This window comes from Pseudophryne corroboree, chromosome 2 (genome assembly GCF_028390025.1).
Source record: "Pseudophryne corroboree isolate aPseCor3 chromosome 2, aPseCor3.hap2, whole genome shotgun sequence".
Taxonomy (NCBI): domain Eukaryota; kingdom Metazoa; phylum Chordata; class Amphibia; order Anura; family Myobatrachidae; genus Pseudophryne; species Pseudophryne corroboree.
In genome coordinates this window covers 397,021,514-397,048,005 of record NC_086445.1, presented here as the reverse complement: position 1 = coordinate 397,048,005, position 26,492 = coordinate 397,021,514, and the positions used below count along the sequence as shown (strand labels likewise).

At 49.8% G+C, this 26,492-nt stretch overlaps 2 protein-coding genes across 9 annotated transcripts in view; one reads left to right on the top strand and one right to left on the bottom strand.

Moving 5' to 3' along the window:
• The window catches only part of MITD1 (microtubule interacting and trafficking domain containing 1), an 86,053-nt gene extending 83,391 nt beyond the window's left edge, over positions 1–2,662 (bottom strand). For all 4 annotated transcript variants that reach the window (XM_063953360.1, XM_063953362.1, XM_063953359.1 and 1 more), the window contains exon 1: positions 2,359–2,662. In XM_063953360.1, the coding sequence (XP_063809430.1) occupies positions 2,359–2,662 (304 nt within the window). The remainder of the gene's footprint in view (positions 1–2,358) is intronic.
• The window catches only part of MRPL30 (mitochondrial ribosomal protein L30), a 40,899-nt gene continuing 16,601 nt past the window's right edge, over positions 2,195–26,492 (top strand). For 3 of the 5 annotated variants that reach the window (XM_063953367.1, XM_063953363.1, XM_063953366.1), the window contains exons 1-2: positions 2,789–2,879; positions 4,070–4,154. In XM_063953367.1, coding sequence (XP_063809437.1) covers positions 4,104–4,154 — 51 coding nt within the window. In that variant the 5' untranslated portion in view covers positions 2,789–2,879; positions 4,070–4,103. Of the gene's footprint in view, positions 2,276–2,788; positions 2,880–2,900; positions 2,957–4,069; positions 4,155–26,492 lie in introns of those variants that run through there. The other 2 variants (XM_063953364.1, XM_063953365.1) reach the window with 2 other exon arrangements.

The window sequence follows — 26,492 nt, the reverse complement described above, 5'->3', positions numbered from 1 at the left end:
GGGCAGCAGGAGAAGCCTGTGGAATATGTAGGGACACTAGTACTCCCAGTGTTATCCAGTGTCACCAGCAGGCTAGGCGGTGTGTGCGTCCCTGTATACTTAAGGACCGCAGGGAGGACATATTTGCTGGATAAATGGATGCAGGCTGGAGGCACCGGGATCCCCTGTATACAAGGCGCAGAGGTAGCTGAGGGAGGCAAAAATACAGCCGGACCGGCCGCTGGGTCATCCAAGATGGCTGCCGTCAGGAGGGAGCCAGAGTGGGGTCCACGGAGCAGGAGGCAGCAGGCTCCGGTCAGGGGATGTAAACCTCGGCGTCAGCGGGAACCACAGGCACCGGAGAGTGCAGCGCCAGGTGTCCGGACCAGCCTCCAAAGGTAAAGCTCAGTGCAGGCAGCGGCGCCAGAAGTCCACTCAGGCAGCAGGGGAAATTGAGGCCGCTGCTAAAGGAGCACTGGGAGTCCACAGGCTGCTCCCCGATTCCACGAGCCAGACCCAGGAACAGCTGAAGGTGGAGAAGGGGGGAAAGATAGCCACGGACAGGCAATTGAGAGCCCGGGAAGGGAGTGTGGAGTTAATTAGTTATCGGTAAGCTGGGGCACAGCAGGAACACAGGGCCTTATTCAGAGTTGATCGCAGCAAAAAAATTGTTAGCAGTTGGGCAAAACCATGTGCACTGCAGGGGGGGCAGATATAACATGTGCAGAGAGAGTTAGATTTGGGTGGGGTGTGTTTAAACTGAAATCTAAATTGTAGTGTAAAAATAAAGCAGCCAGTATTTACCCTGCACAGAAAAAAAATAAACCACCCAAATCTAACTCTCTCTGTAAATGTTATATCTGCCACACCTGCACTGTACATGGTTTTGCCCAACTGCTAACAAATTTGCTGCTGCGATCAACTCTGAATTACCCCCAAAGTTTCTCCCTTCGGCAGGCAGGCCACGCCCAGGTGAATCCATTAATTAGTTCAACAAAGGTGATGGCAATCATAGATTAACCCTCGGTCTGGCGCAGCTGGCCTGACAGGCGTTGCAAAGCTGTTCTTGCTCCCCTCTCTGCGCAGGGGCCTGTCCCTCCTAGTACCTTCCTATCTCTAGGTGCTATTAGAAACCCCCCTAGTCAGTTTTCCCGCTGCCTGCATGGAGTGCAGTAGTGACGCTCCTAGCCTATCAGGCACACTGCGCCCAAGCTCCTTCAACTTTTGAAGGTTCGTATTTCCTTTTATTTTTATCTATTGTTTATTTTGCTCATTTTATGAATTAAAATTACAAAGGTTGTGGATATTTTGCGGAAATATGTAGGTTTGTCCAGGGTGGCCTCTCAGGCACATTGCGCCCAAACCTATATTCATGTTTTCTCTTTTTTGCTTCAGCTTTTCTGCTGAAATGGCCCATAAAACCCTACAATTTCTCTCTTTGTACGTCCTAATGAAGGTCACTGATCACTTTAAGAGCGTTATAGGCCCTACACACTCGGCGATGTGCAGCCGAGCTGCCCGACCACCGATACGGGCGACCCGGCGGCAATGACGGGGGAGTGAAGTTTCTTCACTCCCCCGTCACCCGGCTCCGTAGACTTGCAGGCAAATATGGACGATCTCGTCCATATTGGCCTGCATGCACAGCCGACATAGCACCAGCGATGAACGAGCGCGGGGCCGCGCATCGTTCATCGCTGGTGCCTCCACACTGCACGATATGAACGTTATCTCGTTCATTAATGAACGAGATCGTTCATATCGTGCAGTGATATCGGCATGTGTGTAGGGCCCATTAGAATTGAGTTAATTAGATGCTAATGACGATTTTCTAACAGGCGCCTGTCAGGTGCACTGCGTCTAAATCCTTGAGTCCCAGAGGTGCACCTGACGGAGGGTTAAGAGTGAAGTCCAGGAAAAGGACAGTTGGGAGGTACAAGGACGGTTGATTCTATTTCGGAGTGGGAGAAGGGACCTTCTGACGGATCTAGGGGAGGAGACACGTCACCAGGAGGAGGAGCTACAGGCGAACAGGGTACCCGAAAAGTAGGCTCGCCACGCTTCGGGCTCGGTGGCTCGCTCTGCTCGCCACCTGATTACTAAAGGTAATAGTTGGTGGCGTGGATAGTAGAGGAACTATCCCGCTGGCCTTGCTCCTCCCCCTTGTGTTGTGACTCCTCCCCCAGACGGAAAAGGTCCCTTAGCCCACTTGATTCTAGCATCTACCGTACAAGGACTGCTAGGCACCATTCACTTGTTCAAAGCGAAACACTGACAGGACACGTGATACATAAGTGTAAGCTATATGTATCAGGGATTACCTCGCTTCTCTGAGTGACATGCTTGCGCTATAATAAGTAGTAAGAACAATAAACTGACCCTTGAGGACTTGTAGCAGCAGCTGGATGCCTTCCTGGTAGCAGACCAGACTATCCTGGTACCGGCCACTCCCGTCCAGCTCCACCGCCCGCCTGAGCACTACACCTGCCGAGGTCTCCACACCGGTCAGGGCGGACATGCCGGGAGCAGTGGTCACTATGGGACGGTCCTCGGTGCACACAACGCACACGCAGCTCTGAGTACAGCTCGTACCGCGTCTCTGACTCCTGCCCTGCTTCTGCTTATTATTATTATTGCCGCCAGTGTTTACTCTCCGATAATATGGCGCGGGTGCTGGAGACATCCGTGGACCGGGTATAGAATACGCTGTTTTACTCCTGTTGGAGTAAATGAAGACGCTGCCCTGATGACGTCTTATTATTGCGCCTATCCACACCGTGCAGGACGCTAGAAGCAGCGGGGTGCGGAGGGGTCGGTTCGCGGTGACCTTCAGCCCTGGTGCACTGCGGGCCGGGTACACACCCTAGGCAGTGACCAGCGCCCACGCATCTTACCCCCAGGTGACTGCTGTGGGTGGTGAGGCCGGAGCAGGAGGCTGCACATGGGATAGTGTAGCTGGGGGAATCTATATAGCGAGGTCAGTGTTAGGCAGTAGCACAGTATACCCCTGTCGGGTGTGCCGCGCTGGGCGCCCTGTGGGGTCATGGTCAACAGACAGGACACGGTGCTATTATCGGCTGCTGTACCTCCTGCTCATTACACAGTGACAGCTCTGCTGCTACAGAGGCTCTGACATTCCCCAGCCATGAGATCACATCACATAACAAAGTTTTTGGGTGGATGGGGGTGGCGGCGGCGGCGGCATTGGGGAAGGGTAAGTATACTTGCCTTTCCCTTGTCGGGATTCCCACCATTAAGATGCCGCAGTCAGTATTCTGACCGCATATCATGCCCAGTGCTATTAGAGCAGCATAGCATAAGCTGGTCTACACAGACATAGTGCAGCATTGCTTTAATAAAGGTTAATACAATGTTTTCTATGCATTTGCAACACATTCAACTTTTTAATTTATCAATGTTTTACTGCTCTTCACGCTAATAGAAGAGAATTGTGATCAGTATCTATTCCTATATGCCGCAAGCTTATGTCTGCATGTGGCCCCAAACCATCCCAGTACCAGATAATGATCAAATCAGAATGGGTATGGGGGAGTACGCTTTAAAACAGGTGTAGTGTGGCTGACCGGCGGTCAGCATACCGACAGAGGGATGAGCTAAGTGCTGCAAGCTCCTTGCGGGATTGCCATGCTGCTGGCTCGGTCGCGACCTGTGCTTGCCACGGGTCCTATTCCCACTCTATGGGTGTTGTGGACACCCACGAGTGGAAATAGTCCCTGTCAGTCAGCATAGTGAGGTGGCGGGATGTTTGGAAGAAATCATGTGACCGCCGGTCACATGAATACCACCCCTTTAGAACATGAATGTCGCTTCCCAACTGTGCTCTCCCTACAGATACTTTGTTGTACATGCTTTCCCTATATCTCTCCTTAGTCGCTGGTGTTTTTCAGATAGGATGTAGCCTTTACAAGAAGCATTCCTAATTTCTATCTAATGTTATGAATATGCATACTACTAACGTTTAATCTAGTATTTGACCAAATTGTTTACATGGTTACATCTATCAGATTAGATTGTGCTGTATAATTCTGGTTCCTAAATGTTAGTACATTTTGAATTTTATCTGTTGCAGGTAAGAAGAAGATATCTGGATTTCAGATAGAGAAATGGCATTGGTGTGCTGCAGTGTTGTGCAGAAAAGAACACTGGGATTAAGGGTAAGTTTTACCTTGATGTTTCAAAGAGAATGTTACATTTTCACACACAAAATGTCACTGATATCAGAATGACCATAAAAGTTTTAGTCTACGTACTTTGTGGGCCTGTGTGCTTTATTTCCCAAGAAATCATAAAAAAGCAATTACATTTTAGTTGTACCTGATTAGAATATGAAAGAAAAAAAAAAAGTTGTCCTGTAAAACCACTTTCATAATTGCCTCATCACCAGCTGTATTTCTGGCCCAAAGGTGTTGTAGAATGCATTCATTCTGGTGTAAGTCGCCTACATTATAACACTGCTTTGGTACCCTATTGGCATTCTAAATAGCCAGAACTGTATTATGCATAGCTGCCATAACTAGTGTTTACAGTTAGAAACTAAATTTGCAATTGCAGTCTTTTGCAAGCCAGTTTTTTACTGAGAATTATAGTCACTTTATTTACTTTATAATATTATTTTGTATGGTTCTGTGATATCGTAAGTTTTAGATGATGCTAGCCATGTATTCCATAGAGCCAAAGTGTGCCAAATTCTGTGAAATATTGAGTCCAAAAAAGTAGAGTTTGACTTCTTCCGTTCAGCTGGAAAGTGGCAGTATAGAGCATACGTCTTATCAGTTTGTTTTTGTAGCGGGCAGCATGTGCCACAATCGGAGGCAAGAGAAAGTATTTTGGGGTCATGGTAATATTGACAATTGTTTTATAGAATTTTCTCTAACGTCCTAAGTGGATGCTGGGAACTCCGTAAGGACCATGGGGAATAGCGGCTCCGCAGGAGACTGGGCACATCTAAAGAAAGCTTTAGGACTATCTGGTGTGCACTGGCCCCTCCCCCCATGACCCTCCTCCAAGCCTCAGTTAGATCTCTGTGCCCGAACGAGAAGGGTGCACACTAGGGGCTCTCCTGAGCTTCTTAGTGAAAGTTTTAGTTTAGGTTTTTTATTTTCAGTGAGACCTGCTGGCAACAGGCTCACTGCATCGAGGGACTAAGGGGAGAAGAAGCGAACTCACCTGCGTGCAGAGTGGATTGGGCTTCTTAGGCTACTGGACATTAGCTCCAGAGGGACGATCACAGGCCCAGCTTGGATGGGTCCCAGAGCCGCGCCGCCGGCCCCCTTACAGAGCCAGAAGGCAGAAGAGGTCCGGAAAATCGGCGGCAGAAGACGTCCTGTCTTCAACAAGGTAGCGCACAGCACTGCAGCTGTGCGCCATTGCTCTCAGCACACTTCGGTCACTGAGGGTGCAGGGCGCTGGGGGGGGGCGCCCTGAGACGCAGTAAAAACACCTTGGATGGCAAAAAATGCATCACATATAGCTCCTGGGCTATATGGATGCATTTAACCCCTGCCAGAATCCATAAAAAAGCAGGAGAAAAGTCCGCGAAAAAGGGGCGGAGCCTATCTCCTCAGCATACTGGCGCCATTTTCCCTCACAGCTCCGTTGGAGGGAAGCTCCCTGGCTCTCCCCTGCAGTCACTACACTACAGAAAGGGTTAAAAAAGAGAGGGGGGCACTAATTAGGCGCAGTATTAACTATACAGCAGCTATAAGGGGAAAAACACTTATATAAGGTTATCCCTGTATTTATATAGCGCTCTGGTGTGTGCTGGCAAACTCTCCCTCTGTCTCCCCAAAGGGCTAGTGGGGTCCTGTCCTCTATCAGAGCATTCCCTGTGTGTGTGCTGTATGTCGGTACGTTTGTGTCGACATGTATGAGGAGAAAAATGATGTGGAGACGGAGCAGATTGCCTGTAATAGTGATGTCACCCCCTAGGGGGTCGACACCTGAGTGGATGAACTGTTGGAAGGAATTACGTGACAGTGTCAGCTCTGTATAAAAGACAGTGGTTGACATGAGACAGCCGGCTACTCAGCTTGTGCCTGTCCAGACGTCTCATAGGCCGTCAGGGGCTCTAAAGCGCCCGTTACCTCAGATGGCAGATATAGACGCCGACACGGATACTGACTCCAGTGTCGACGGTGAAGAGACGAATGTGACTTCCAGTAGGGCCACACGTTACATGATTGAGGCAATGAAAAATGTTTTACACATTTCTGATAATACGAGTACCACCAAAAAAAGGGGTATTCTGTTCGGTGAGGAAAAACTACCTGTAGTTTCTCTAACGTCCTAGTGGATGCTGGGAACTCCGTAAGGACCATGGGGAATAGCGGGCTCCGAAGGAGGCTGGGCACTCTAGAAAGATCTTAGACTACCTGGTGTGCACTGGCTCCTCCCACTATGACCCTCCTCCAAGCCTCTGTTAGATTTCGTGCCCGGCCGAGGTTGGATGCACACTAGGGGCTCTCCTGAGCTCTTAGAAGAAAGATAGTCTTAGGTTTATTATTTTCAGTGAGACCTGCTGGCAACAGGCTCACTGCAGCGAGGGACTAAGGGGAGAAGAAGCGAACTCGCCTGCTTGCAGCCGGATTGGGCTTCTTAGGCTACTGGACACCATTAGCTCCAGAGGGATCGACCGCAGGCCCAGCCTTGATGTTCGGTCCCGGAGCCGCGCCGCCGTCCCCCTTACAGAGCCAGAAGCAAGAAGATGGTCCGGAAAATCGGCGGCATGAAGACTCTGTCTTCACCAAGGTAGCGCACAGCACTGCAGCTGTGCGCCATTGCTCCTCTCACACACTTCACACTCCGGTCACTGAGGGTGCAGGGCGCTGGGGGGGGCGCCCTGAGGCAGCAATAAAAACACCTTGGCTGGCTAAAATACCTCAATATATGGCCCCAGGGGCTATATATGAGGTAAATACCCCTGCCAGAATTCCATAAAAAACGGGAGAATAGGCCGCGAAAAAGGGGCGGAGCCTATCTCCTCAGCACACTGGCGCCATTTTTCCCTCACAGCTCGGCTGGAGGGAAGCTCCCTGGCTCTTCCCTGCAATTCTACAGTACAGTAAGAGGGAAAAGAGAGGGGGGGCATTAAAATTGGCACTGTATACAGTATATTATATAAAAGCTATTAGGGACATAACTCAGTTAGTCCCTGTATATATATAGCGCTCTGGTGTGTGCTGGCATACTCTTACTCTGTCCCCCCAAAGGGCTTTTGTGGGTCCTGTCCTCGTTTAGAGCATTCCCTGTGTGTCTGCGGTGTGTCGGTACGGCTGTGTCGACATGTTGAATGAGGAGGCTTATATGGTGACAGAACAGAGGCCGATATATGTGATGTCGCCCCCTGTGGGGCCGACACCAGAGTGGATGGATAGGTGAAAGGTATTAACCGACAGTGTCAACTCCTTACATAAAAGGGTGGATGACGTAACAGCTGTGGGACAGCCGGCTTCGCAGCCTGCGCCTGCCCAGGCGTCTCAAAGGCCATCAGGGGCTCAAAAACGCCCGCTCTCTCAGATGGCAGACACAGATGTCGACACGGAGTCTGACTCCAGTGTCGACAAGGTGGAGACATATACACAATCCACTAGGAACATCCGTGACGTGATCCCGGCAATAAAAAATGTGTTATACATTTCTGACTTTAACCCAAGCACCTCTAAAAATGGGTTTTAGGTTTGGGGAGAAAAAGCAGGCAGTGTTTTGTTCCCCCATCAGATGAATAAATGAAGTGTGTGAAAGCGTGGGTTCCCCCGTTAAGAAACTGGTAATTTATAAAAAGTTACTGATGGCGTACCCTTTCCCGCCAGGTGGATAAGTTACGCTGGGAGATATCCCCTAGGGTGAATAAGGCGCTCACACGTTTGTCAAAAAAGGTGGCACTGCCGTCTTAGGATACGGCCACTTTAATAGGTACCTGTTGATAAAAAACAGGAGGCTATCCTGAAGTCTGTATTTACACACTCAGGTACTAGACTGAGACCTGCAGATAGTGCTGCTGCAGCGTGGTCGGTGACCCTGTCAAACAGGGATACTAGTTGGAAAACATAAAAACATATTAAAGACGTCGTCTTATATATGGGGGATGCACAGAGGGATATTTTGCCGGCTGGCATCCAAAATAAATGTAATGTCCATTCTGTCAGGAGGGTATTAGAGACCTGTCACTGGACAGGTGATGCTGACTTAAAAAGCGCATAGAGAGCCTTATAAGGGTGAGGAATTATTTGGGGATGGTCTCTGGGACCTCGTATCCACAGCAACTGCTGGGAAGAAATAATTTTACCTCAGGTTTCCTCACCGACAAAGGTACAGTCCTTTCGGCTTCAGAAAAGCAAGCGGGTCAAATGGCGCTTCCTTTCTGTACAGAGACAAGGGTAGAGGGAAAAAAGCTGCACCAGTCAGCCTGTTCCCAGAATCAAGATTCTTCCCCCGCCTCCTGTGAGGCCACACCATGACGCGGGTGCTCCACAGGTGTAGCCAGGTACGGTGGGGGGCCGTCTCAAAAATTTCAGCAATTAGTGGGCTCGCTCACAGGTGGATCCCTGTTTCTTTCAAGTAGTATTTCAGGGGTACAAGCTGGAATTCGAGATGTCTCCCCCCAGCCGTTTCCTAAAATATGCCTTGCTGACAACTCCCTCAGGCAGGGAGGCTGTGCTAGAGGCAATTAATAAGCGGTATTCCCAGCAGGTAATACTCAAGGTGCCCCTACTTCAACAAGGACGGGGTTACTATTCCACACGGGTTGGGGTACCGAAACCGCATGGTTCGGTGTGACCCATTTTATATTTAAAATCCTTGAACACAAAAATTCAAGTTCAAGATGGAATCGCTCAGGGTGGTTATTCCAAGCCTGGACGAGGGGGATTACATGGTATCCTGGGACATCAAGGATGCTTACCTGCATGTCCCCATTTACCATCCTCGCCAGGAGTACCTCAGATTTGTGGTACAGGATTACCATTACCAAGTCCAGACTCTGCCGTTTGGACTGTACATGGCACCGAGGGTGTTTTATCAAGGTAATGGCCGAAATGTTGATACTCCTTCAAAAAAAGGGAGTTGTAATTATCCCGTACTTGGACAATCTCGTTATAAGGGCGAGGTCCAAGGAGCAGTTGGTAGTCGGGGTAGCACTATTTTGGAAAGTGTTACAACAGCATGGTTGGATTCTAAACAGTCCAAAGTCACAGCTGGTTCCTATGACACGTCTACTGTTCCTGGGGATGGTTCTGGACATAAACCAGAAATAGTGTTTCTCCCGGAGGAGAAAGCCAAGGAGTTGTCATCTCTAGTCAGAGACCTCCTGAAGCCAAAATAGGTAGCGGTGCATCATTGCACGCGAGTCCTGGGAAAAATGGTAGCTTCCTACGAAGCAATCCCATTAGGCAGGTTCCATACAAGAACTTTTCAGAGGGACCTGTTGGACAAGTGGTCCGGATCGCATCTTCCGATGCATAGGCTGATAACCCTGTCTCCAAGGACCAGGGTATCTCTACTGTGGTGGCTGCAGAGTGCCCATCTTCAAGAGGGCCGCAGGTTCGGCATACAGGACTAGGTCCTAGTGACCATGGATTCCAGCCTTTGAGGCTGGGAGGCAGTCACACAGGGAAGAAATTTCCAGGGACTTTGGTCAAGTCAGGTTATTTCCCTACACATAAATATTCTGGACCTGAGGGCCATTTACAATGCCCTGAGGCCGGCAAGGCCTCTGCTTCAAAACCAGCCGGTACTGATCCAATCAGACAACATCACGGCAGTCGCCCATGTAAACCAACAGGGCGGCACAAGAAGCAGGATGGCGATGGCAGAAGCCACAAGGATTCTCCGATAGGTGGAAAATCATGTGTTAGCACTGTCAGCAGTGTTCATTCCCGGAGTGGACAACTGGGAAGCAGATCTTCTCAACAGACACGACCTCCACCCGGGAGAATGGGGACTTCCTCCAGAAGTCTTCCAATAGGATTGTACACCATTGGGAAAGGCCACAGGTGGACATGATGGCGTCCCGCCTCAACAAAAAGCTATAAAAGATATTGCACCGGGTCAAGGGACCCTCAGGCGATAGCTATGGACGCTCTGGTAACACCGTGGGTGTACCAGTCGGTTTATGTGTTCTCCCCTCTGCCTCTCATACCAAAGGTACTGAGAATAATAAGAAGGCGAGGAGTAAGAACGATACTCGTGGATGGCCAAGAAGAGCTTGGTACCCAGAACTTCAAGAACTTATATCAGAGGACCCATGGCCTCTGCCACTCAGACAGGACCTGCGGCAGCAGGGGCCCTGTCTGTTCCAAGACTTACCGCGGCTGCGTTTGTCGGCATGGCGGTTGAACGCCGGATCCTGAAGGAAAAGGGCATTCCGGAGGAAGTCATTCCTACGCTTACTAAAGCCAGGAAAGAGGTTACAGCAACTCATTATCACCGCATATGGCGAAAATATGTTGCATGGTGTGAGGCCGAAAGGGCCCCAACAGAGGAATTTCAACTAGGTCGATTTCTGCATTTCCTGCAAGCAGGAGTGACTATGGGCCTTAAATTGGGTTCCATTAAGGTACAGATCTCGGCTCTGTCGATTTTCTTTCAAAAAGAACTAGCTTCAGTACCTGAAGTTCAGACATTTATAAAAGGAGTGCTGCAGAGTCAGCCCCCGTTTGTGCCTCCTGTGGCACCTTGGGATCTCAACGTGGTGTTGAGTTTCTTAAAATCACATTGGTTTGAACCACTAAAAACCGTGGATCTGAAATATCTCACGTGGAAGTTGGTTATGTTATTGGCCTTGGCTTCTGCCAGGCGAGTATCAAAGTTGGCGGCTTTGTCTTGTAAAAGCCCTTATTTGATTTTCCATATGGATAGGGCAGAATTGAGGACTCGTCCCCAGTTTCTCCCAAAGGTGGTGTCAGCGTTTCACCTGAACCAGCCTATTGTGGTGCCTAGGCTACTAGGGACTTGGAGGACTCCAAGTTGCTAGACGTTGTCAGTGCCCTGAAAATATATGTTTCCAGAACGGCTAGAGTCAGAAAATCTGACTCGCTGTTTATCCTATATGCACCTAACAAGCTGGGTGCTCCTGCTTCTAAGCAGACTATTGCTCGTTGGATTTGTAGTACAATTCAGCTTGCACATACTGTGGCAGGCCTGCCACAGCCAAAATCTGTCAATGCCCATTCCACAAGGAAGGTGGGCTCATCTTGGGCGGCTGCCCGAGAGGTCTCGGCTTTACAATTTTGCCGAGCAGCTACTTGGTCAGGGGCAAACACGTTTGCAAAAATTCTACAAATTTGATACCCTGGCTGAGGAGGACCTGGAGTTCTCTCATTCAGTGCTGCAGAGTCATCCGCACTCTCCCGCCCGTTTGGGAGCTTTGGTATAATCCCCATGGTCCTTACGGAGTTCCCAGCATCCACTAGGACGTTAGAGAAAATAAGAATTTACTCACCGGTAATTCTATTTCTCGTAGTCCGTAGTGGATGCTGGGCGCCCATCCCAAGTGCGGTTTATCTGCAATACTTGTACATAGTTATGGTTAACTAAATCAGGTTATTGTTGAGCCATCTGTTGAGAGGCTCTATTGTTTCATACTGTTAACTGTGTTTCATATCACGAGTTGTACGGTGTGATTGGTGTGGCTGGTATGAGTCTTACCCGGGATTCAAAATCCTTCCTTATTGTGTACGCTCGTCCGGGCACGGTACCTAACTGAGGCTTGGAGGAGGGTCATAGTGGGAGGAGCCAGTGCACACCAGGTAGTCTAAGATCTTTCTAGAGTGCCCAGCCTCCTTCGGAGCCCGCTATTCCCCATGGTCCTTACGGAGTTCCCAGCATCCACTACGGACTACGAGAAATAGAATTACCGGTGAGTAAATTCTTATTTTTCCTGAATCTGAGAAATTAAATGAGGTGTGTGATGATGCGTGGGTTTCCCCCGATAACCACTGATAATTTCTAAAATGTTATTGGCATTATATCCTTTCCCGCCAGAGGTTAGGGTGCGTTGGGAAACACCCCCTAGGGTGGATAAAGCGCTCACACGCTTGTAAGGGCTCTACCTTCGCCTGAGATGGCCGCCCTTAAGGATCCTGCTGATAGAAAGCAGGAGGGTATCCTAAAAGGTATTTACACACATACTGGTGTTATACTGCGACCAGCAATCGCCTCAGCCTGGATGTGCAGTGCTGGGTTGGCGTGGTCGGATTCCCTGACTGAAAATATTGATACCCTAGATAGGGACAGTATATTTTTGCCTATAGAGCATTTAAAAGATGCATTTCTATATATGCGTGATGCACAGCGGAATATTTGCCGACTGGCATCAAGTCTAAGCGCGTTGTCCATTTCTACCAGTAGAGGGTTATGGACACGTCAGAGGTCAGGTGATGCGTATTCCAAACGGCATTTGGAAGTATTGCTTTATTAAGGGAGGAGTTATTTGGGGTCGGTCTTTCAGACCTGGTGGCCACGGCAACAGCTGGGAATTCCACGTTTGTACCCCAGGTCGCCTCTCAACATGAGAAGACGCCGTATTATCAGGCGCAGTCTTTTCGTGGACAAGCGGGCAAAAGGTTCCTCATTTCTGCCCCGTGACAGAGGGAGAGGAAAAAGGCTGCAGAAATCAGCCAGTTCCCAGGAACAGAAACCCTCTCCCGCCTCTGCCAAGCCCTCAGTATACGCTGGGGCTTTACAAGCAGAATCAGGCACGGTGGGGGGCCCGTCTCAATGAATTTCAGCGCGCAGTGGGCTCACTCGCAAGTAGACCCCTGGATCCTTCAGGTGATATCTCAGGGGTACAAATTAGAATTCGAGACGTCTCCCCCTCGCCGTTTCCTAAAGTCGGCTTTACCGATGTCTCCTTCTGACAGGGAGACCGTTTTGGAAGCCATTCACAAGCTGTATTCCCAGCAGGTGATAATCAAGATACCCCTCCTGCAAGGAACGGGGTATTATTCCACACTGTTGTGGTACCGAAGCCGGACGGCTCGGTGAGACCGATTCTAAATCTAAAATCTTTGAACACTTACGTACAGAGGTTCAAATTAAAGATTGAGTCACTCAGAGCAGTGATTGCGAACCTGGAAGAAGGGGACTACATGATGTCTCGGGACATCAAGGATGCTTACCTTCATGTCAAAATTTACCCTTCTCACCAAGGGTACCTCAGGTTTATGGTACAGAACTGTCACTATCAGTTCAGACGCTGCCGTATGGATGGTACACGGCACCCCGGGTCTTTACCAAGGTAATGGCCGAAATGATGATATTCCTTCGAAGGAAGTGAATTTTAGTTATCCCTTACTTGGACAATTCCCTGATAAGGGTAAGATCCAGGGAACAGTTGGAGGTCGGTGTAGCACTATCTCAGGTAGTGTGGCGGCAGCACGATTGGATTCTCAATATTCCAAAATCGCACCTGGTTCCGACGACGTGTCTTCTGTTCCTGGGGATGATCCTGGACACAGTCCAGAAAAAGGTGTTTCTCCCGGAGGAGAAAGCCAGGGAGTTATCCGAGCTAGTCAGGAACCTCCTAAAACCGAGCCAAGTCTCAGTGCATCAATGCACAAGGGTTCTGGGTAAAATGGTGGCTTCCTACGAAGCAATCCCATTCGGCAGATTCCACGCAAGAACTTTCCAGTGGGACCTGCTGGACAAATGGTCCGGGTCGCATCTTCAGATGCATCAGCGGATAACCCTGTCACCAAGGACAAGGGTGTCCCTCCTGTGGTGGTTGCAGAGTGCTCATCTTCTAGAGGGCCGCAGATTAGGCATTCAGGACTGGGTCCGGGTGACCACGGATGCCAGCCTGCGAGGCTGGGGAGCAGTCACACAGGGAAGGAATATCCAGGGCTTATGGTCAAGCCTGGAGACATCACTTCACATAAATATCCTGCAGCTAAGGGACATTTACAATGCTCTAAGCTTAGCAAGACCTCTGCTTCAAGGTCAGCCGGTGTTGATCCAGTCGGACAACATCACGGCAGTCACCCACGTAAACAGACAGGGTGGCACAAGAAGCAGGAGGGCAATGGCAGAAGCTGCAAGGATTCTTCGCTGGGCGGAAAATCATGTGATAGCACTGTCAGCAGTATTCATTCCGGGAGTGGACAACTGGGAAGCAGACTTCCTCAGCACGACCTCCACCCGGGAGAGTGGGGACTTCACTCAGAAGTCTTCCACATGATTAAAAACTCGACAGGTATTGCGCCAGGTCCAGGGACCCTCAGGCAATAAGCTGTAGACGCTCTGGTATGTGTTCCCTCCTCTGCCTCTCATACCCAAGGTACTGAGATTGATAAGATGGAGAGGAGTAAGCACTATATTCGTGGTTCCGGATTGGCCAAGAAGGACTTGGTAACCGGAACTTCAAGAGATGCTCACGGAGGATCCATGGGCTCTACCTCTAAGAAGGGACCTGCTCCAGCAAGGACCCTGTCTGTTCCAAGACTTACCGCGGCTGCGTTTGACGGCATGGCGGTTGAACGCCGGATCCTGAAGGAAAAAAGGCATTCCGGATGAAGTCATCCCTATCCTGATCAAAGCCAGGAAGGATGTAACCGCAAAAACATTATCACCGCAATTGGCGAAAATATGTTGCGTGGTGCGAGGCCAGTAAGGCCCGACGGAGGAAATTCAACTGGGTCGATTCCTACATTTCCTGCAAACAGGAGTGTCTATGGGCCTGAAATTGGGGTCCATTAAGGTTCAAATTTCGGCCCTGTCAATTTTCTTCCAAAAAGAACTAGCTTCAGTCCCTGAAGTTCAGACGTTTGTAAAAGGGGTACTGCATATACAGCCTCCTTTTGTGCCTCCAGTGGCACTTTGGGATCTCCATGTAGTTTTGGGTTCCAAAAGTCACATTGGTTTGAACCACTTAAATCTGTGGAGTTAAAATATCTCACATGGAAAGTGGTCATGCTGTTGGCCCTGGCCTGGGCCAGGCGCGTGTCAGAATTGGCGGCTTTATCCTGAAAAAGCCCTTATCTGATTTTCCATTCGGACAGGGCGGAATTGAGGACTCGTCCTCAGTTTCTCCCCAAGGTGGTTTCAGCGTTTCACCTGAACCAACCTATTGGTGGTGCCTGCGGCTACTAGGGACTTGGAGGCCTCCAAGTTGCTAGACGTTGTCAGTGCCCTGAAAATATGTTTCCAGGACGGCTGGAGTCAGGAAATCTGACTCGCTGTTTATCCTGTATGCACCCAACAAGCTGGGTGCTCCTGCTTCTAAGCAGACTATTGCTCGTTGGATTTGTAGTACAATTCAGCTTGCACATTCTGTGGCAGGCCTGCCACAGCCAAAAATCTGTAAATGCCCACTCCACAAGGAAGGTGGGCTCATCTTGGGCGGCTGCCCGAGGGGTCTCGGCTTTACAACTTTGCCGAGCAGCTACTTGGTCAGGAGCAAATACGTTTGTAAAATTCTACAAAATTGATATCCTGGCTGAGGAGGACCTGGAGTTCTCTCATTTGGTGCTGCAGAGTCATCCGCACTCTCCCGCCCGTTTGGGAGCTTTGGTATAATCCCCATGGTCCTTACGGAGTTCCCAGCATCCACTTAGGACGTTAGAGAAAATAAGAATTTACTTACCGATAATTCTATTTCTCATAGTCCGTAGTGGATGCTGGGCGCCCATCCCAAGTGCGGATTGTCTGCAATACTTGTACATAGTTATTGTTACAAAAATCGGGTTATTATTGTTGTGAGCCATCTTTCAGAGGCTCCTCTGTTATCATGCTGTTAACTGGGTTCAGATCACAGGTTATACGGTGTGATTGGTGTGGCTGGTATGAGTCTTACCCGGGATTCAAAATCCTTCCTTATTGTGTACGCTCGTCCGGGCACGGTATCCTAACTGAGGCTTGGAGGAGGGTCATGGGGGAAGGGGCCAGTGCACACCAGATAGTCCTAAAGCTTTCTTTAGATGTGCCCAGTCTCCTGCGGAGCCGCTATTCCCCATGGTCCTTACGGAGTTCCCAGCATCCACTACGGACTATGAGAAATAGAATTATCGGTAAGTAAATTCTTATTTTTTTTACTATTGAACCAAAAACCAGAGAGTTTAAGGCAGTCCTACCATGTGCAGGTACTAGCCAGGTGATGGGAAGCACACCACCAACAATTAGCGTAGTCTTGCTATATCTGCACACGTTTTATTGTACATAATACTATCTGTATAACATTTTATATGCACTTTTCTCTAACGTCCTAGAGGATGCTGGGGACTCCGTAAGGACCATGGGCAATAGACGGGCCCCGCAGGAGATAGGGCACTTTTTAGAAAGCTTTGGATTCTGGGTGTGCATTGGCTCCTCCCTCTATGTCCCTCCTCCAGACCTCCGTTTTACACTGTGCCCAGAGGATGAAGGGCGCACTGCAGGGAGCTCTCTTGAGTTCTTTGCTACAGAAAGCATTTTTGTTTGGATTTTTACTTTTTCACAGGGAGCACTGCTGGCAACAGGCTCCCTGCATCGAGGGACTGAGGAGAGAGGGGCAGACCTATTTAACTGATAGGATCTGCTTCCTCGGCTACTGGACACCATTAGCTTCAGAGGGGGTGAACACAGGTTCGTCCTGGGCGTCCATCCCCGGAGCCACGCCGCCGTTCTCCTCACAGAGCCAGAAGAACAGAAGCAAGAAGACGTCTCAGGCGGCAGAAGTCTTCAGCTTCACAGAGGTAACGCACAGCACTGCAGCTGTGCGTCATTGCTCCACATCACCTCACACACTCCAGTCACTGTATGGGTGCAGGGCGCAGGGGGGAACGCCCTGGGCAGCAATAATAACACCTCTTAGATGGCAAATAGGTATATACATGTACAGCTGGGCACTGTACATGTATATAATTGAGCCCCCGCCATTTTACACGATTTTGAGCGGGACAGAAGCCCGCTGCCGAGGGGGCAGGGCTTCTCCCTCAGCACTCACCAGCGCCATTTCTCTCTCCACAGAACGCTGAGACGAAGCTCCCCGGACTCTCCCCTGCTTACACACGGTGAAGGGAGTTTAAAAAGAGAGGGGGGGGGGGGGCACATAATTGGCGGATAAAGTATAATACAGTGCTGCTGGGGAAAAGCATTCTGTGTTGGTCTCCAGGTTGTTGCGCTGGGGGGGGGGGGGGGTGCTGGCATACTCTCTCTCTGTTTCTCCAAAGGGCATTTCAGGGGATACTGTCTTCAGAAAAAGTTTCCCTGGGTTGTGCAGTGTGTCGGTACGTGTGTGTCGACATGTTTGATGAGGAAGGCTAGCTTAATGTGGAGGGGGAGTGCTTGAATGTCAGGTCGCTGTCGGCAACGCCGACACCGGACTGGGTGGATATGCTGAATGTCTTGAATGCAAATGTAAATCTCCTGCATAAAAGATTAGACAAGGCTGAAGCTAGGGATCAGTTAGGTAGCCAGTCCGTGCCTGTCCCTGTGGTGCCAGGACCTTCAGGGTCTCAAAAGCGCCCCATATCCCAGGTCGCTGACACAGATACTGACACAGATACTACTCTAGTGTCGACTGAGGATGCAAAATTACAGCCGAAGGTGGCAAAAGGTATTAGGTACATAATTATTGCCATTAAAGAGGTTTTGCATATCACTGAGGAACCCCCTGTCCCTGACACGAGGGTTCACATGTATAAAGGGAAAAAGCCTGGGGTCACGTTTCCGGCCTCATTTGAGCTAAGCGAATCATGCGAAAAGGCTTGGGAATCTCCGGATAGGAGACTCCATGTTCCCAAAAGGACTCTCATGGCGTATCCTTTTCCACAGAAGGATCGGATACGATAGGAATCTGCGCCTAAAGTAGACAAGGCGCTGACACGCTTATCCAAGAAGGTGGCACTGCCTTCTCCGGATACTGCTTCCCTCAATGATCCTGCTGATCGCAAGCAGGAAATTAACATAAAGCACATTTACACACATTCAGGAACTATAGTTAGGCCGGCCATGGCGTCGGCCTAGGTTTGTAGTGCTGTCGTGGCATGGGCAGACTCCTTATCTATGGAGATGGACACCTTAGATAGGGATACCATTCTAATGACCATGGAGTATATCAGAGATGCTGCCTTGTATATGAGGGATGCTCAGAGAGACATTTGTTTACTAAGCTCTATGTCTATTTCTGCTAGGCGGCTCTTGTGGACCCGACAGTGGACGGGAGATGCCGACTCAAAGCGGCATATGGAGTCATTGCCTTACAAGGGGGAGGAGTTGTTTGAAGAAGGCCTCTCGGACCTAGTCTCTACTGCTACGACCGGTAAATCAAATTTTTACCTTATGTTCCCCCGCAGCATTCTTAGAAGGTACCACATTATCAAATGCAGTCCTTTCGTTCCAATAAAAACAAGAAGGTACGGGGATCGTCCTTCGTTGCCAGAGGTAAAGGCAAGGAAAAAAAGCTGCACTTAGCTAGTTCCCAGGAGCAGAAGTCCTCCCCTACTTCCGCAAAGTCCACAGCATGACGCTGGGGCTTTCCGGGGGGGAAGGGGGGGGGGGGGTCAGAACAAGAGGGGGCACGTCTTCGTCTTTTCAGCCACGTCTGGGTTCAATCACAGGTGGATCCCTGGGCAATAGAGATTGTTTCCCAGGGATACAGACTGGAATTCGAAGACATGCCCTCTCGCCGGTTTGGTCTTTCCACGGCCCGAGAATTTTCACCAAGGTAATGGCGGAAATGATGGTGCTCCTGCGCAAGCAGGGAGTCACAATTATCCTGTACTTGGACGATCTCCTTATAAAGGCGAGATCTCGGGAGAAGTTGCTGGACAGCGTGTCTCTGTCCGTGAAGACGTTGCAGATGCATGGCTGGATTCTCAATTTACCGAAACCCCAGCTAGTACCTGCAATGCGTCTGACCTTTTTGGGCCTGATTCTAGACACAGACAAAAAAATATTTTTTTCTTCCGGTGGAGAACGCTCAGGAGCTCATAGCCCTGGTCAGGAACCTTTTAAAGCCAAAAAAGGTTTCGGTGCATCATTGCACAAAGGTTCTGGGGAACATGGTGGCTTCGGCAGGTTCCATGCGAGGACTTTCCGATGGAACCTATTGGACAAATGGTCCGGGTCCCATCTACATATGCAGAAACAGATCACCCTGTCTCCCAGGGCCAGGGTATCCTGTGGTGGCTGCACAGTGCTCACCTCCTAGAGGGTCGCAGGTTCGGCATTCAGGACTGGATCCTGGTTCCCACGGATGCGAGCCTCCGAGGTTGGGGGGCTGTCGCACTGGGAAGAAATTTCCAAGGTCTCTGGTCAAGCCTAGAGACTTGTCTCCACATCAATGTCCTGGAGTTAAGGGCCATTTACAACGCCCTACGCCAGGCGGAGGAATGGCTTCAGAACAAACCGGTTCTGATTCAGTCGGACAATATCACGGCAGTGGCTCATGTAAACCGCCAAGGCGGCACAAGGAGCAGAGTGGTCATGGCAGAGGCGACCAGGATTCTGCGCTGGGCGGAAGGCCATGTGAGTGCACTATCAGCAGTGTTCATCCCGGGGGTGGACAACGGGGAGGCGGACTTCCTCAGCGGGCACGACCTGCATCCAGGAGAGTGGGGACTTCATCAAGAAGTCTTCACACAGATCGTGGATCGGTGGGAACTGCCTCAAATAGATATGATGGTGTCCCGTCTCAACAAAAAGCTAAAGAGGTATTGCGCCAGGTCAAGAGACACTCATGCGGTAGCGGTAGACGCTCTGGTGACACCATGGGTGTTCAGATCGGTCTATGTGTTTCCTCCTCTGCCTCTCATACCCAAGGTGTTGAGATTAATAAGACTAAGAAGGGTCAGAACAATTCTCATTGTTCCAGATTGGCCAAGGAGGACTTGGTATCCGGATCTGCAAGAGTTGCTCACAGAAGATCCGTGGCCTCTTCCTCTAAGGCAGGACCTGCTGCAGCAGGGGCCCTGTCTGTTCCAAGACTTACCGCGGCTGCGTTTGACAGCACGGCGGTTGAACGCCGGATCCTAGCTGAAAAAGGGATTCCGGAGGAGGTAATTCCTACCCTGATCACGGCTAGGAAGGATGTGACATCGAAACATTATCACTGTATATGGCGGAAATATGTTTCTTGATGTGAGGCCAGTGCTGCTCCTACGGAGGAGTTCCATTTGGGCCGTCTGCATTACTTCCTTCAAACGGGAGTGAATTTGGGCCTAAAGTTAGGGTCCATAAAGGTCCAAATTTCGGCCTTATCCGTTTTCTTTCAAAGAATTGGCTTCTCTTCCTGAAGTACAGACTTTTGTGAAGGGAGTGCTGCATATTCAGCCTCCCTTTGTACCTCCGGTGGCGCCTTGGGATCTTAACGTGGTATTAAGTTTCCGCAAGTCACCTTGGTTTGAACCACTCAAAACAGTGGAGTTGAAATACCTCACTTGGAAAGTGGTCATGTTGTTGGCCTTAGCTTCTGCAAGGCGTGTTTCGGAATTAGCGGCTTTATCATATAAAAGCCCATACCTGATTTTTCACGTGGATAGGGCAGAGTTGAGGACTCGTCCTCAATTTCTGCCCAAGGTGGTCTCATCTTTTCATATGAACCAACCTATTGTCGTGCCTGTGGCTTCACGGGACTTGGAGGACTCCGAGTCCCTGGATGTGGTCAGGGCTTTGAAGATTTACGTGACCAGAACAGCTATGATCAGGAAGACTGAAGCTCTGTTTGTTCTGTATGCGGCCAACAAGGTTGGCGCTCCTGCTTCAAAGCAGACAATTGCTCGCTGGATCTGTAACACGATTCAGCAGGCGCATTCTTCGGCTGGATTGCCATTGCCTAAATCGGTTAAGGCCCATTCCACTAGGAAGGTGGGCTCTTCTTGAGTGGCTGCCCGAGGGGTCTCGGCACTACAACTGTGCCGAGTTGCTACTTGGTCGGGGTCAAACACCTTTGCAAATTTCTATAAGGCTGATACCCTGGCTGAGGAGGACCTCCTGTTTGCTCAATCGGTGCTGCAGAGTCATCCGCACTCTCCCGCCCGTTTGGGAGCTTTGGTATAATCCCCATGGTCCTTACGGAGTCCCCAGCATCCTCTAGGACGTTAGAGAAAATAGGATTTTACTTACCGGTAAATCTATTTCTCGTAGTCCGTAGAGGATGCTGGGCGCCCGTCCCAAGTGCGGACTTCTTCTGCAAGACTTGTATATAGTCTTGAACCGAGGCTATGTTAATTGTTCATACTGTTGACTGGGTAGTTTATCACAAGTTATACGGTGTGGCTGGTATGAATCTCGCCCTTAGGTTACATAAATCCTTTCCTCGTACTGTTCATATCCTCTGGGCACAGTTTCTCTAACTGAGGTCTGGAGGAGGGACATAGAGGGAGGAGCCAGCGCACACCCAGAATTCAAAGCTTTCTTAAAGTGCCCTATCTCCTGCGGAGCCCGTCTATTCCCCATGGTCCTTACGGAGTCCCCAGCATCCTCTACAGACTACGAGAAAAAGATTTACCGGTAAGTAAAATCCTATTTTTGTTTTATCCGGACACAGATTGAGCTGGAGGCATAATTCTCCCTGATTTTCGACAGTTCATCATTCTATAGCCTATCACCCAAAACAGAGTAATCCCATCTTTAATAACAATAAATGTAACTTGTAACTAATGCTGCCCATACACCTAAAGATTTATTGTGCAATCTGGCTGGTTGTAATGAAAACCTGGTAATGGATGAGAGCAAATGACCATTTGCTCCTAAATGCCGTAAAAGTGACAAACTGTTGCGCAGACAAATTGGTTAAATCCAAATGGATTTAATCAATTTGTTTGACCATTTTTGTCTGTTTTCCAGTGTTTGGGAGCAAATGGTCGATTGTCATTTTCTCTCATCCATTACCAGGTTTTCATTCCAACCAGCCAGATCTGACAAATGATCAGGTGTGTGGGCAGCTTAAAACAAATTAGATTGATCTAGCCCAAAACTGATTTAAAAACCAGTTGTTTATCCTTTTCAAAAATAGTTTCTCTGACGTCCTAGTGGATGCTGGGTACTCCGTAAGGACCATGGGGTATAGACGGGCTCCGCAGGAGACTGGGCACTCTTAAAAGAAAGATTAGGTACTATATCTGGTGTGCACTGGCTCCTCCCTCTATGCCCCTCCTCCAGACCTCAGTTAGTATCTGTGCCCGGCCAGAGCTGGATGCACCCTAGGGGCTCTCCTGAGCTTCCTAGAAAAGAAAGTATTTGTTAGGTTTTTTATTTTCAGTGAGATCTGCTGGCAACAGACTCGCTGCTTCGTGGGACTGAGGGGAGAGAAGCGAACCTACCTGCTTGCAGCTAGCTTGGGCTTCTAAGGCTATTGGACACCATAGGCTCCAGAGGGATCGAACACAGGCCCAGCCTCGGTCGTCCGTTCCCGGAGCCGCGCCGCCGTCCCCCTCGCAGAGCCAGAAGAACGAAGAGAAGTGGAAAAGCGGCGGCTGAAGACTCCGGTCTTCATTAAGGTAGCGCACAGCACTGCAGCTGTGCGCCATTGCTCCCTCTGCACACCACACACTCCGGTCACTGATGGGTGCTGGGGGGGGGGGGGGGCGCCCTGGGCAGCAATTAGAGTACCTTACATGGCTAAATAGCACATAATACAGTTATTAAACTGTATATGTGCATAATCCCCCGCCATAAAACATATAAAAAAGCGGGAGAAGTCCGCCGAGAAAGGGGCGGGGCTATCTTCCTCAGCACACCAGCGCCATTTTCTCTTCACAGTTCCGCTGGAAGAATGCTCCCCAGGCTCTCCCCTGCAGGTCCAGACCTCTAGGGTAAAAAAGAGAGGGGGGGGGGCACATAAACTTAGGCGCAAATTGTGTATAATAGCAGCTATTGGGAAAAATCACTCAGTATAGTGTGCATCCCTGTGATATATAGCGCTGTGGTGTGTGCTGGCATACTCTCTCTCTGTCTCCCCTAGGGACTTAGTGGGGTCCTGTCCTCAGTCAGAGCATTCCCTGTGTGTGTGCGGTGTGTCTGTACGGCTGTGTCGACATGTTTGATGAGGAAGCTTATGTGGAGGCGGAGCAGGTGCCGATAAGTGTGATGTCACCCCCTGCTGGGCCGACACCAGAGTGGGTGGATATGTGGAAGGTATTACACGACAGTATCAACTCCTTGCATAAAAGGTTCGATGACATAACAGCTGTGGGACAGCCGGCTTCTCAGCCAGTGCCTGCCCAGGCGTCTCAAAGGCCATCAGGGGCTCAAAAACGCCCGCTACCTCAGATAGCGACACGGAGTCTGACTCCAGTGTCGACGAGGACGAGACTAATGTACATTCCAATAGGGCCACCCGTTGCATGATTACGGCAATGAAAAATGTGTTGCACATTTCTGACATTAACCCAGGTACCACTAAAAAGGGTATTATGTTTGGGGAGAAAAAGCAACCAGTGGTTTTTCCCCCATCAGATGAGTTGAATGAAGTGTGTGAAGAAGCATGGGCTTCCCCCGATAAGAAACTAGTGATTTCTAAAAAGTTACTGATGGCGTTCCCTTTCCCGCCAGAGGACAGGTTACGTTGGGAGACATCCCCTAGGGTGGATAAAGCGCTCACACGCTTGTCAAAAAAGGTGGCACTGCCGTCTCAGTATACGGCCGCCTTAAAGGAGCCTGCGGATAGAAAGCAGGAGGCTATCCTAAAGTCTGTATATACACACTCAGGTACTATACTGAGACCTGCAATTGCTTCAGCTTGGATGTGTAGTGCTGCAGCAGCTTGGTCCGATACCCTGTCAGATAATATTGATACCCTCGACAGGGATACGATTTTGCTAACCATAGAGCATATTAAAGACGTAGTCTTATATATGAAAGATGCACAGAGGGATATTTGCCGGCTGGCATCTAGAATTAATGCAATGTCCATTTCTGCCAGGAGAGTATTATGGACTTGGCAGTGAACAGGTGATGCTGATTCTAAAAGGCACATGGAGGTTTTGCCTTATAAGGGTGAGGAATTGTTTGGGGATGGTCTCTCGGACCTCGTTTCCACAGCAACAGCTGGGAAGTCGACATTTTTACCTCAGGTTCCCTCACAGCCTAAGAAAGCACCGTATTATCAGGTACAGTCCTTTCGGCCCCAGAAAGGCAAGCGGGTCAGAGGCGCTTCCTTTCTGCCCAGAGGCAAGGGAAGAGGGGAAAAAGCTGCACCAGACAGCCAGTTCCCAGGATGAAAAATCTTCCCCCGCTTCCTCGAAGTCCACCGCATGACGCTGGGGCTCCACAGGCAGAGCCAGGTGCGGTGGGGGCGCGTCTCCGGAATTTCAGCGACCAGTGGGTTCGCTCACAGGTGGATCCCTGGGTTCTGCAAGTAGTATCACAGGGATACAAGCTGGAGTTCGAGGCGACTTCCCCTCGCCGTTACCTCAAATCGGCCTTGCCTGCTGCTCTCAGAGAAAGGGAGGTAGTACTGGCGGCAATTCACAAGCTGTATTTTCAGCAGGTGATAATCAAGGTACCCCTCTTTCAACAGGGACGGGGTTACTATTCCACAATGTTTGTGGTACCGAAACCAGACGGTTCGGTGAGACCCATTCTAAATTTGAAATCATTGAACATTTATATAAAAAAGTTCAAGTTCAAGATGGAATCGCTCAGGGCGGTTATTGCAAGCCTGGAAGAGGGGGATTTTATGGTGTCATTGGACATCAAGGATGCTTACCTGCATGTCCCCATTTATCCACCCCACCAGGAGTACCTCAGGTTTGTGGTACAGGACTGTCATTACCAATTCCAGACGCTGCCGTTTGGTCTGTCCACGGCACCGCGGGTATTTACCAAGGTAATGGCCGAAATGATGGTGCTCCTCTGAAAGAGAGGAGTCATAATTATCCCGTACTTGGACGATCTCCTTATAAAGGCGAGGTCCAAAGAGCAGTTGCTAGTCAGCGTAGCACTATCTCAGGAAGTGCTGCATCAGCACGGCTGGATTCTGAATATCCCAAAGTCACAGCCGATTCCTGCGAAGCGTCTGCTGTTCTTGGGCATGATTCTGGACACAGAACAGAAGAAGGTGTTTCTCCCGGAGGAGAAGGCCCAGGAATTATCATCTCTGGTCAGGGACCTCCTGAAACCAAAGCAGGTGTCTGTGCATCACTGCACGCGAGTCCTGGGAAAGATGGTAGCTTCTTACGAAGCAATTACCTTCGGCAGATTCCATGCAAGGATCTTTCAGTGGGATCGGTTAGACAAGTGGTCCGGATCGCATCTCCAGATGCATCGGTTGATCACCCTGTCCCCGAGGGCCAGGGTGTCTCTGCTGTGGTGGCTGCAGAGTGCTCATCTGCTCGAGGGCCGCAGATTCGGCATACAGGACTGGGTCCTGGTGACCACGGATGCAAGCCTCCGAGGTTGGGTGGCAGTCACCCAGGGAAGAAACTTCCAAGGACAATGGTCGAGTCAGGAAACTTCCCTACACATAAATATTCTGGAATAAGGGCCATTTACAACGCCTTGAGTCAAGCAGAACCCCTGCTTCAAAACCAACCAGTTCTGATTCAGTCAGACAACATCACGGCAGTCGCCCATGTAAATCGACAGGGCGGCACAAGAAGCAGGATGGCAATGGCAGAAGCCACAAGGATTCTTCGATGGGCGGAGAATCACGTGCTAGCACTGTCAGCAGTGTTGCGCCAGGTCAAGGGACCTTCAGGCGATAGCTGTGGACGCTCTAGTGACACAGTGGGTGTACCAGTCGGTGTATGTGTTCCCTCCTCTTCCTCTCATACCCAAGGTACTGAGGATAATAAGAAAAAGGGGAGTAAGAACTATACTCATTGTTCCGGATTGGCCAAGAAGGACTTGGTACCCAGAACTTCAAGAGAGGATCACAGAGGACCCATGGCCTCTGCCTCTCAGACAGGACCTGCTACAGCAGGGGCCCTGTCTGTTCCAAGACTTACCGCGGCTGCGTTTGACGGCATGGCGGTTGAACGCCGGATCCTAAAGGAAAAGGGCATTCCGGATTAAGCCATTCCTACGCTGATAAAAGCTAGGAAGGATGTGACAGCAAAACATTATCACCGCATATGGCGAAAATATGTTGCTTGGTGTGAGGCCAAGAAGGCCCCAACGGAGGAATTTCAGCTGGGTCGATTTCTGCACTTCCTACAGTCAGGAGTGACTATGGGCCTTAAATTGGGTTCCATAAAAGTCCAGATTTCGGCCTGTCTATTTTATTTCAAAAAGAACTGGCTTCACTGCCTGAAGTTCAAACGTTTGTTAAGGGAGTGCTCCATATTCAGCCCCCTTTTTTGCCTCCAGTGGCACCTTGGGATCTCAACGTTGTGTTGGATCTCCTAAAATCACATTGGTTTGAGCCACTTAAAACCGTGGAGCTAAAATATCTCACGTGGAAAGTGGTCATGCTATTGGCCTTGGCTTCGGCCAGGCGTGTGTCAGAATTGGCAGCTTTGTCGTGTAAAAGCCCATATCTGATTTTCCATATGGACAGGGCAGAATTGAGGACTCGTCCCCATTTTCTCCCAAAGGTGGTATCAGCTTTTCATTTGAACCAACCTATTGTGGTGCCT